The sequence below is a fragment of the Haliotis rubra genome, unplaced genomic scaffold (assembly GCF_003918875.1).
Source record: "Haliotis rubra isolate DU_JTF1 unplaced genomic scaffold, ASM391887v1 Scf1252, whole genome shotgun sequence".
Classification (NCBI taxonomy): Eukaryota; Metazoa; Mollusca; class Gastropoda; order Lepetellida; family Haliotidae; genus Haliotis; species Haliotis rubra.
In genome coordinates this window covers 159,445-171,736 of record NW_025765173.1, presented here as the reverse complement: position 1 = coordinate 171,736, position 12,292 = coordinate 159,445, and the positions used below count along the sequence as shown (strand labels likewise).

Here is a 12,292-nt window from a genome sequence, read left to right as displayed (position 1 = left end):
GAGATAGTGGTAACAGTTGGAGCAATGATAGTAACGGCCAGAGAAACAGCAGTAACAGTTGGGTAACAATAGTAGTAACGGAAGGAGAAATAGTGGTAACAGTCTGAGCAATGATAGTAACGGCAAGAGAAACAGCAGTAACAGTTGGGTAACAATAGTAGTAACGGAAGGAGAGATAGTGGTAACAGTTGGAGCAATAATAGTAACGGTAAGAGAAACAGCAGTAACAGCTGGGTAACAATAGTAGTAACGGGAGGAGAAATAGTGGTAACAGTTGGAGCAATGATAGTAACGGAAGGACAAACAGTTGGAGCAGTTGGGTAACAATAGTAGTAACGGGAGGAGAGATAGTGGTAACAGTTGGAGCAATAATAGTAACGGAAGGAGAAACAGAAGTAACAGCTGGGTAACAATAGTAGGAACGGGAGGAGAGATAGTGGTAACAGTTGGAGCAATGATAGTAACGGCAAGAGAAACAGCAGTGACAGTTGGGTAACAATAGTAGTAACGGAACGAGAAATAGTGGTAACAGTTGGAGCAATGATAGTAACGGAAGGAGAAACAGTTAGAGCAGTTGGGTAACAATAGTAGTAACAGAAGGAGAAATAGTGGTAACAGTTGGAACAATGATAGTAACGGCAAGAGAAACAGCAGTAACAGTTGGGTAACAATAGTAGTAACGGAAGGAGAGATAGTGGTAACAGTTGGAGCAATAATAGTAACGGTAAGAGAAACAGCAGTAACAGTTGGGTAACAATAGTAGTAACGGAAGGAGAGATAGTGGTAACAGTTAGAGCAATGATAGTAATGGCAAGAGAAACAGCAGTAACAGTTGGGTAACAATAGTAGTAACGGAAGGAGAGATAGTGGTAACAGTTAGAGCAATGGTAGTAACAGTAGGAGAAACAGTTGGAACAGTTGAAGTTTGGGCAACGGTAGTAACTATAGGAGAGAAAGTATCGATAGCAAAAGAGACATTAGTAACAGTTGGAGCAGTAGCAGTAACAGCTGGAGAAATAGTATATGGTTACAGTTGGAGCAGTAGCACTAACAGCTGGAGAAATAGTATATGGTTACAGTTGGAGCAATAGCTGTAACAGCTGGAGAAATAGTATATGGTTACAGTTGGAGCAATAGCTGTAACAGCTGGAGAAATAGTATATGGTTACAGTTGGAGCAATAGCTGTAACAGCTGGAGAAATAGTATATGGTTACAGTTGGAGCAATGCAACAGCTGGGGAAATAGTTGTAACAGCTGGAGAAATAGTATATCGTTACAGTTGGTGCAATAGCTGTAACAGCTGGAGAAACAGTATATGGTTACAGTTGGAGCAGTAACAGCTGGAGCAAAAGTACTTACAATTGGAACAACATGAGTAACAGTTGGCGCAATGGAAGTGACAGTATTGATTGGAGTATGAAGTATAAACGACAGGAAACAAATCATGTGGAATGAATCATTGTATTCACAATTTTCTTTATGTACACAACTGTAAGTATATACAATGTTTCACAAATGACGTACCATCAACAATATTTCCCTTCACGTACGCAGTGATAGCAACACCTCTACAATGAACGTTCACACAAATCCATTTCATTGTTCCTATAGTTTGATTTTAAATGGCATCTCGGTATTCCCATCTACCGCAACCTGATTATTTACAGACCGCCGCCATATAGCTGGAATATTGCTGAGTGCGGCGTAAACTAAACTCACTCACTCACCTCATTCACCAGTTGGAGTGTACTTGGCTGTCACCGGTAACACACCAAGCTGGTGCATGTTGAACTTAGAGAGTAGTTAGAGTGTGGTGAATGCAGTCCAGCGTGATAATGTAACCTCGATTTACATTACGATTGGCAAAGATTATAGGAAACAGTATGTTCCAATCACTAGATTGTCTGATCGCTTCAAACAGCAAACAATAGACATACCAAAAACATGAATATATGCAAGGAAATGATGGCCTTCGGTATCTAGACTAACCTGGATAAGATAGCACAGTACTACTCATAACATGAATTTGCGACCCATCACAGTTGCCAAATAAGATTTATAAATGCTATCCATGTGTGATCTTTTTGCCAAGCAAAGCCGTCGTGTATCGAAGTCAACTCAGAAACAACTTGGTTTAACAACGCCTCCAACATAGTTGCGCTTAAAAGCGGCGTGCACGCGCTCGAGTTTTTGACCGATTTTACAGTGCTCGCCAAATGAGACGATGTATCACACTTAAAGCCATTGTTTTACACCCCTTTATAGCCCTTAGTGTCAAGCGTCAGGCAGGTAAACACCAAGTACCATATTTTAACATCTTTCTGTTTGTATGAAGTGGCTAAGAATCGAACCACCGACCGCACGAGTACCAAGCAGGCACTCAGTCCGTTAGACCAATGACGTGGTCGACAATCTCTTGGAACATCTCTTGGGATTCCACTGTGGGTTAATTGATTGACGCCTATATCTGTTTGTGACCAGCATGGGTCGGGGTTGGTATTTAATGTACCCTGCTAAGGAATGGTTGCATTTGTTTCTTCAAAACGATGTCAAGTTCTTCTAACAAAGCTAAAACTCACCGACACTAAAAACCGAAAAAGGACGAGCACTCAATCCACACACATTTCAATCATTCGATGCGTTAAAAATATGTCTGGATCAGGAATTAGTGTATCTTGTTCATCCAACTTATGTAGATGTTACAAAAGTCCAAGCACCTTGAAGTCAATACACACTGCAGCAAGCGCTGTATCTATATCCTTCTCTGAGGATGATTAAATGTCATGTTCCCAAGAAACCAACAGTGCACACTAGACACTGGTAGAACACACAATGATCACTTTAATCCAGATATACGCTAGATCTCTTTGATATGTAGCAATCTGTCACTTTTCAACAATAAGTATCTGATTACGAAGTCCAATCTCCGTATTGATACTCCTTGCAAAGTATTCAGTAGTATAAGAAGTCAGGGTCGGGCGGTGGTGCAGATGGATTTAGTCTCGCTTGTTGATCGACTTGTGTTGCAAGCTGTTGATCCGAGGATCCGGTACAGTCTGTGTTTGTATTCGAGGCCATTGAAACCATTGGCATATTTGTCTGAGCCCCATTTGAGGGAATGACGTTCACTGGAATTGCCATTGTCGTAATGTCTTGGTTGAAAGCAGTCTGGTTCTGGACTGTACTTGACGTTTGTTGAGTGCTCGCCGCTTTAAGCCTGTCAATGTGCAACCCTACGCCCATGCAGATGCCTCCAAATATGGTACAACCACTGGCGGCAAATCCTAATACGGCTCCCCAATAGATGGAACTTATGCCTTGTTCAAGGTAAACCACACATGAAGACATGGCGAGAAGGCCTGGAATTGAAAATAAACCTATTAGAAACATGTCAACGTATCATCTACTGATTGTATGGAACGGCATGGTGTTTTTCATCTTATGAAGATGTGATAATGTTAGGACTTTCTTGGTAGTTTTCGCGAACACCTGGTGTCATCATTGATTTTTTAGCATAATTACCATCGCTGTTTTGCCTTATACTCTCATTGAATGTGTTCCGGAGGATAATCGAGACTGGTTATTCCCTGGTGTTGACGTGTTAATATTTTCGAATCAGTTAATGCTGATGATACTGATATTGCTACTACACATCAGATAAAACAGTTAACAATTCATCAGAATAGTTTGTGTTGTCATTCATCAATAATGAGTGAGTGAGTTTAAGTTTAACGCCGCACTCAGCAATATTCCAGCTATATGGCGGCGGTCTGTAAGTAATCGAGTCTGGACCAGACAATCCAGTGATCAACACCATGAGCATCGATTCTACGCTATTGGTGTTGAAACTGTAGAAGACATCTGTCAACTACGTAAGCGAGACAATCCAGTGATCAATAGCATGAGCATCGATCTACGCAACTGGGGTGAGCCTTACCACCCGATCCCGTTAGTCGTCTCTTACCATCAATTCTAACCCGGATCTTCACGGGTCTTATCTATAATGAGGTTTACATCTTGACACCAATTGAAATGTATTGCAAGGAACATCTGCCACGTGTATTAATATGAACATAGAATGGAAAGTATTTAATTGCAAAATCTTACTTAGTTGCCTATAAGCTGGTAACTTGACTGGCTAGAAGCCTCATGTTAACGTGCAATACGAGTGTAAGCCTTACACACTTTGAAATGAAAACTCTCTGCAAACAATAAAACCAACTTGAAAACAGGAGTATTATAAAATAAACTCATGAATGTGATATAGTCAGAACCGTGCCATAGATTCAGCTTTCCGCAGAGATTAGGTATGATCATGGGAAAGATTATGTCGCTTTTATTTGCCAACACAGTTCATGCATACGGACCATCATAGTCCTGTCTACTATGAGCTCGATTTTAAGCATGTGCTCTTTGACTGACCTTTTACTATTTGAATTAATTATCAAATATTAATTAACCGCGCCGAAAACTAACAGTTGTTCATATCCGTATCCCTATCACAAATAGTTCAAAAGGAGGAAATGCAGTCCCTAGACGTAGTCAATTACGGTGACATCTACATCAACTACGGTGCATCTGTGTTTGGTAGCATGATCAGCGATACACACCGTCGAGGTCAACACTATAAGAACACGAATGTTTTAAAGTCTTTGACTGGCATTAAGAACTGATATGCATAAAGGGGAGAATTTATGGATGGCAGCTTCCATAATGTGAACACGGCATGATGTAGAAGCTGGCATTATTTTCACCGAATACTAGGATTAGATTTCATATTATGGAGCACAAGTTGCTTGTTTTCAGATGTCTGTGTTACTAGGTTGCGTTCCCATGCGGAAGTAGCTTTGTATTAACCGATTTGAACCAACTCGTGATTTCACGAATAGCATAGTCTAATGTCAATATTAACCGCAGGCATCTGTAAAGAGAAATTTAGTCAAATATATCATCCTATTATCTGAAAATCCCTGTCTTGAGAGGTTTTGTTATCCTTTTCTTAAACCATTTATATGATTATTGATAGATAGTGGACATGTGTGAGCTAGGTCAGGCTGACATGTGTTGCATTCTTCCGAGCTGGGGACAATGTAAAAGAATCATACCACAAAACACAGGGAATATGGAGATGAAGGCATTTTCTGACTGAAGACTTTTCGAGTAGGCCGTGCAGTTATGGAGGAAGATAAGACACAGGGCGATGAAACAGAGAGCCAGTGCGATGCACGCCAGCACTCGGGATACCTGGAACAACGCTGGAAGAGAAGAATGGTTTAAGGTATACGTTCAGTGTTCCGCTGCTCAGAAAGTAATATACAAGACGATGTGGTTGCCTGGCTGAAGCGTGTCGCTCGACGCGCTGATTGCCTGGGTTTTCTTATATAGTAAAAATGACAATTTTAGTGTCCAGCAATATTCCAGCAATATCAAGGCGGCGGACACCAGAAATGGGCTTCTCACGTTGTACCCGAGCTAACGCTCTAAGACCACATAAACAATATTCGTGCTTCTCGTCACTTTTTAAAACAAATATGGGGCGGGCGGGCGGATTATATGTTTACATTTTATTTATTTTATGTCCAAAACACATTGATTTCTGTGGAAAAATTCATGCACATTTTGAGAGTCAAAGTTGCATTTTCTCTAGTGTAAAAAATTAAACAATCTTAGGGTCGGGTCGAATTTTTTAGTCAGCTGGTAATGAGAAACAGGAATATTTTTATACATGGCCTAAACACGAGATTAACCCACAACTCCGTTAAAGAAATGCCGTGAGTCAGACTTAGTGCATTAAATTATCTTAAAGGGAATTCAATGGGAAAACATTTCAAACGCCACGGGAAAGACCAACTACTGCGTCCTTATCGCAGCAGGTGTGGTTTACCTGGTCAGCCAAGGCTTGTTGCGTGGTAGCCGGCTGTAATTGCCTTGCTGTCGCTAGGTCGTATTGTCAGTAATAAGCGCTACCTGCAGTCTCCTATACCAGTATATGTCACCAGGGGATAAACACAGCATGGCTGTATGTTACGCAGGGAGTTGAAAAAAATATCGGAAAGTACGATAGTGTCCTATGACCGGGGATAGTAATGTACGTAGCGCCGTGAGCAGGCAATGTGCCAGGATATGAGCGCCATATTAGCGGACTATTACTATTACTATTTCCCAAACGTTATCGTTCCAGTCGAGCAGTGTTTCAGTAAGTTAAGGCATTAGTGTCTATATTTCACAGATAGAAGCGAGGCTGCTTTTTCTACCAAGAGTCACCAGCTCGAAAGATCAACGTCACAACTTTCAAGGTCTTAAAAAGGCCGTCTTAACATAAGGTGGTCATATGGAGCACATGTCCTTATGAGTGACGAAACTGATTTACGATGCTATACCTTAAAATATAGACAAACTTTATGGATAACACCTTCTATATTTTGGTGACTGCGACGTTTCGAGACAGATTCTAGCAGGAATGAGATACAAGGTCCACGAAACGGCACACTCACGAAATATAGAAGTTGCTATCCATAACATTTGTAAATATTGTACTTCCCAACTTCTAAAATGCCGCTCAAATTAGATGCTTTACCCAATTTCAGCTTGTACCATATGTTCCACTGTATTCTCAGGTGAAAAACTAACTTGTGACATGAAGAACGATCTTCACACAGCTGCCGGCCTTGATGTAAAGTGAGATGATAGATTCAAGCTCTTGCCCCTTCCAGAAATGCCCATACCGCTGCACTAATCTATGCTGTTACACAAAGTTTCACCAATCGTGGCCCGTATATGCGTCTAAATATAATAACTTCCACACTTGCTCACATCAGAAAATAATGCATTTCGGACTACTACAGATTGTCATACCTAATGTTAAGACCCTCTACTGATCGGCCCGAAGTTTATATTTGGGTCCATACGGTAAGAACAAAGTCCATGTTGACGCTGCACAAGTACTCACTTTACAATGTGATTTATTGCTCTGATAATACGGCGTGTTTTCCTCTAAGTGATACATTAATTACGTGATTGACAGGAGATGAATATCACTTTAGTCATAGTACTGGGTCAAGGTGGGTCTTTCCTTGCACAGAGGAAAGTAGACAATGCAAGGATTCGTTCCAGGTGAATTAAAAAGGAAGTGTCTTGAGTTTACATAATTATGCCATGAGGATATAAACGTGTGGACTTCGTCGTGAGTGTATTGTGTTTAAAGTCGTTTTGAACAGTATTCCAGTTATATCACGGGTGTCAGCTTAATGTGGTAGGAAAACCCGAAGTAATGTAGCTCTGGCACCGTTGGGTAACAAGACAAAAATATAAATAAAAAGTTTATAATGTAAGCAATTTACACTCTCATTTCAAGATGTAATGCGAGTGTTAAAATAATTCTAAATTCAAGACTGTATGTGTTTTCCATCTCCTGAATTTTTAATGAAAAAAGGGTTTTGTCCCAATTTTCCCCGACGTTGTGGAAATTTACTCCCTATGTGATAAAAAATAATATTACCCTTAAACAAAACAGGTTTAATATTTCTTCACTATTCTATATTTTGCTCAGTCGTTTCAGAAACAATAGTTATAAAAACATTCCTTGAAGTCATTCTCAACCTACCAGCCCTGGAGCATCCTAGTACTGCACTGATGCAGCTCACTTGACTTGTCGGGGTGTGCATGTGTCATTATAATAAATCTCTCTCTCTCTCTCACACACACACACACACACACACACACACACACACACACACACACACACACACACACACACACACACACACACACACACACACACACACACACACACACACACACACACATACCACCACCACCACCCCTTTCTCTCCCCCCCCAACACACACACACTTGATTGTACAGAGTTGCATATCGATGTTAATCGCAACGTACTATTGTTTCAACTGGCTTCTCTGACGCAGTGTGCATTCGACGTTTATCTAAAAATATTTTGACTATCGCGTTTCCTGTTACGTGTTGAAGATGACACGTTTAGAGAGATTAAACGCTTTATAATGTAATGTTTTTGCGAGTAAAATGATTGAAAGTCGTACTCCTACCTTTCAATTTCACATGTTTCAATTGTCCATTGTAGTCTATTTCTAGACTTATTGCTACCAAGAAAGAAATGCTGCAGGATGTCATACGCTAGTTGAGTAAGCTTGTCTACGCCATGTTTTCTATTAACACTATCATACTCGTGTACCTGTTCGTGCCGCGCCAAGAACCAGCGTCATCATAAGCATAATTTAATCACGTATATATCTGGCTCTAATGTAAACAAATAGCTTGTGTTATCCAGCATCCCCTACTGCAAGCAAAAGGAAGAGTCGAAACATGTCTCCGACACATTATCCTTATTGTCACCCATAAGGTTAAGTCCATAAAAACGTCAAAAATATTAGTCGCGTATCACAGTCAAACCTTCTACCATCTTCAGTTTTAAAGTTGCTATTTTCCCCGTATAGTGTAAGTTAGAATTTTGTTGACAATTGCCTTGCCCTTGCATGTGCTTGTGACGAGATCTCCGATCAAGTAGAATACGTTTGAGTTTTCGCGAACACCCGGTAACAGAAGAATTGCAAGCAAAGAATTCAAAACGCCTACAGGAATACTCCTAGCCCTAAGGTGTACGCGATATCGAAAGATAATCAGCAATGTACCTCCTTTTGGTTGAGCGAAAATTGACCCTTCTTTATGCACAAATGCACAACAAGCACACAAGTGCCAAAAAGCCCTACACTTCGAATGTATGTTTCTCTGGATTGGTATCCTCTTGGTGAAGATCTGATGTCTTCACTGATACATTATATTCCATTCCATTCCATTCCTATTCCGTTATGTTTAGGGCTGTGTATTGGCAAATAAATTGCATTGCAATATATTGCGATTCAGGTACCCGTTTTGTGATACGTATTGCGATATATTGGGAACTTCAGTGTTTGACAGTGAGTGACACTAATTGTACATGTTAATCCTATTTTCTACATTATAATCCCTACACATACATGTTATGGTTTTGATAACAGCAATCGCAAAATTAGGTTGCATCATCAGGGATTCTATTTTCTTTTGTATACAATTTATAGTATTACAGTATGCCGTTTTGTCATTGAAAACGAAGGAAAACATTTGTTGTGAAGTCTGTGTAGATTTAAATTTAAACCATAACGATAATCACAAAAAAAGTCATGTATGTTCTTTACCCAATACACCGATTCAGACAAAAATATTGTAATACGTATCGTTTGAAAAGCGTACTGCGATATACCAGTCCTAGTCATTTCGCATTTTATGTGGGTGAGTGAGTGAGTGAGTTTAGTTTTACACCGAACTCAGCAATAATCCAGCTATATGGCGGCGGTCTCTAAATAATCGAGTCTGGACCAGACAATCCAGTGATCAACAGAATGAGCAACGATCTGCGCAATGGGGAACCGATAACATGTGTCAACCAAGCCAGCGAGCCTGACTACCCGATCCCGTCAGTCGCCTCTTTCGACAAGCATGGGTTACTGAAGATCAATTCTAACCCGGATCTTCACGGGTGCGTTTTACATGAAATGAAATCTGTTTCGTCATAAAGTCAAGACTGGTTATTCTCTAGTGTTGTGGGTATAATTAACATTTACGAAATCATCTGGGAAATTATGAACCTTATAAATATTTAATCTTAAACAGAAATGATAGGGGTGATACTATGGTGACATCAAACAGTGTCACACAACAGGCAACATGCTGGAGTATGAGACAAAACATGAAATTAGTATTTTATGACTATCAGCATTTTCATTAAGGTGCGATTTTTAATGATTTAGTTGTCTGGTTTGCTGGATGGTTAACGCTGCACTCAGCAATATTCCAGCTATATGGCAGCGGTCTGTAAATGATCGAGTCTGGACCAGACAATCCCGTGATCAACACCATGAATCGATCTACGCAATTGGTGCTGTATCTGTTGATGACATGTGTCAACCAAGTCAGCGAGCCTGACCACCCGATCCCGTCAGTCGCCTCTTACGACAAGCATGGGTTACCGAAGATCAATTCGAACCCGGATCTTCACGGGTTGATATTTAATGAACATTTGAATAATACTGAATACCTATGATTAGTTCATGTACTTACTGTCTGTTTCTACAGCAGAGTATGTCTGGCAGTTGTGAAGACCGTCACACATGTACTGCCACAGCCCAGAGGACAGGACAGTCGTGTCACCATCACGTCTCCACGCAGGCACTCCAAAAGCTACGGTATATCCCAGGAACCCGAGAACCATCACCCCCACACCGGAACGGTAGAGCCTGCCCTTGGTCTCCCAGTGGGGCATGGCAGCACTTCGGTATCTCACTCCCTGTTGTGCTTATCTCCTCCACTTGAACAGAATTCCTAGGAATTGAGCCGATTCTTTGAACAGCACATTGTGCTAACTGAATATAAGAAAACTCTTTGTGTAAACACGCACAGAAATTCCCCCCGGGTGCTTGTCGTCCAGTACTATGGACACTACTGAATAAATGATGTACGCTGGAGGGTGCGCGGTGGCTAAGAGTGTCACTCACTGAATACAACCTGTGTCATTCCCTTATCTAACAGTATGCGTCACGTAATTTCCTCATAGGTCACAATGGTGTTTTCTTACAGGTGTTAGGTAAGACCCAGCCCTCCGGAATCAATCGTTTCGTGTACCTGCATGTTGACAGGTCATGCATTTCACCTACTGAATGAAGATGACACAATATTACTGCACGACATGTGCACCATCACCAGGTGTTATCGATCTCTGGGACAGGGTTATGTCAACAAACTACATACTAACCTGGTTACGTTTTATGCGCCAAGGAAATCGATCGTAAAGTGACACCGCGTGTCAAATAGTTCACTATTTTCCAAGCTCAGCCTAAACAGAACTGAATAATCCCTGGTTTAACCTTGTAAGCTTATCAAACTAGGCGTTGTCAGCTATGTCAACATGGCTCAACTGTGCATGAGGTCTGTCTCACACGGTGTACATTGCATGCATGCTGCGCAGCTGTATAACCCAGATGACGTATTTTCCCTTTGTGTGTTCAACGCTGCTTCCTGGAAATTCCCCTATTCGTCGAATACCAACATACGTGCAACTTGTCTACTAGACTTACGCTAAGTCTGGGAAACACATATCTCTATTTATAATGGAAGGTTGGTTGGTTGGTTGTTTAACGCTGCACTCAGCAATATTCCAGTTATATGTCGGCGGTCTGTAAATAATAAAATCTGGACCAGACAATCTACGCAGTTGGGATGCGATGACATGTGTCAATCAAGTCAGCCAGTCTTACCACACGATCCCGGAAGTCGCCTCTTACGACTAGCATGGGTTGCTAAACACCAATTCTAACCGTGATCTTTACGGGTCTACACTGGAAGGAAGCCCAGTGAGAGGGGGTATTCAGAACTTAAACCAAAGTGAAATCTTGACTTTACTGACATAATTTATTTAGAATCTTGTACCGTTGTCAAGCAGGAATTAACCTCTATCGAAACGACGCTCTCACAAAATAAAATAGTTTATCCATAAATTTGTCAGTATTGTACTTCACGACTTCTTACATGCCACTCAAAGAAGAAAATCGCTTCATGAAGGGATTTTGTATTACAGAGAGGCTGGACGGAAGGTTCAGGAACTGTGAGACGGACTATTTATCAACGGCAACATTGACAACTACAGATAATCACTAGGTAACATAATACTGTGACTTGAAAGGGCTATTGGAATGAGCGTTTGTTTGTCGCCGTTAACAATTTCCCTTGCGTCATGTCGTCGATAAACTGTTACGACATGCAAATATTTGTGAAAAAAACGTTTTGAGGTTTTGAACATTATCACGATTTCTTCTTTGTGCTGAAATAGTTCCTGTTGAAAGACGATATTTTTTTCACACACGGATCCAGAGGTATACGACAATACGTACCTGAAACAGTTGGTGGCAATACCGTGACAACGTTTTCACTGACAAACTCAATTTTGTTTCTCTACATATTTCATTTACAAATGAAACGCTTCAGTCCATTATCCCCACACTACCCCTTGCACACATCCTCACCCTAACCTTTACACCTCTACCCGCACCATGTCACTTACGCCCTCACACATACATAAACACACACACTCACCTCTCTCTCTCTCTCTCTCTCTCTCTCTCTCTCTCTCTCTCTCTCTCTCTCTCTCTCTCTCTCTCTCTCTCTCTCTCTCTCTCTCTCTCTCTCTCACAAACACACACACACGCTCACACCTGCAATCACCCTCAA

General features: G+C 41.0%; 1 protein-coding gene across 3 annotated transcripts; it reads right to left on the bottom strand.

Annotated features, from left to right (window-relative positions):
- Positions 1-2,188: 2,188 nt before the first annotated feature.
- LOC124266392 lies at positions 2,189-11,040 on the bottom strand. 3 transcript variants are annotated; one of them, XM_046701201.1, is made up of 4 exons: positions 10,821-11,040; positions 10,130-10,431; positions 5,107-5,256; positions 2,189-3,360 (listed from the first exon to the last, which is right to left on the bottom strand). In XM_046701201.1, the coding sequence occupies exons 2-4, from the start codon at positions 10,329-10,331 to the stop codon at positions 2,954-2,956; spliced, it is 759 nt and encodes a 252-aa protein (XP_046557157.1). In that variant the 5' UTR covers positions 10,332-10,431; positions 10,821-11,040; the 3' UTR covers positions 2,189-2,953. The 3 variants fall into 3 exon arrangements, with proteins under 3 accessions (XP_046557157.1, XP_046557158.1, XP_046557156.1); XM_046701202.1 differs by having other exon boundaries at positions 10,130-10,376; XM_046701200.1 differs by lacking the exon at positions 10,821-11,040 and having other exon boundaries at positions 10,130-10,803.
- Between the last annotated feature and the right edge of the window lie 1,252 nt (positions 11,041-12,292).

Excerpts from the sequence above, each read along its gene's own strand:
- LOC124266392 (XM_046701201.1), bottom strand. The coding sequence starts at position 10,331 with ATGCCCCACTGGGAGACCAAGGGCAGGCTCTACCGTTCCGGTGTGGGG. Across the intron at positions 5,257-10,129 it reads CTCTGCTGTAGAAACAGACA|CGTTGTTCCAGGTATCCCGA; the intron begins GTAAGTACATGA and ends CTTCTCTTCCAG. Across the intron at positions 3,361-5,106 it reads CATATTCCCTGTGTTTTGTG|GCCTTCTCGCCATGTCTTCA; the intron begins GTATGATTCTTT and ends TTTCAATTCCAG.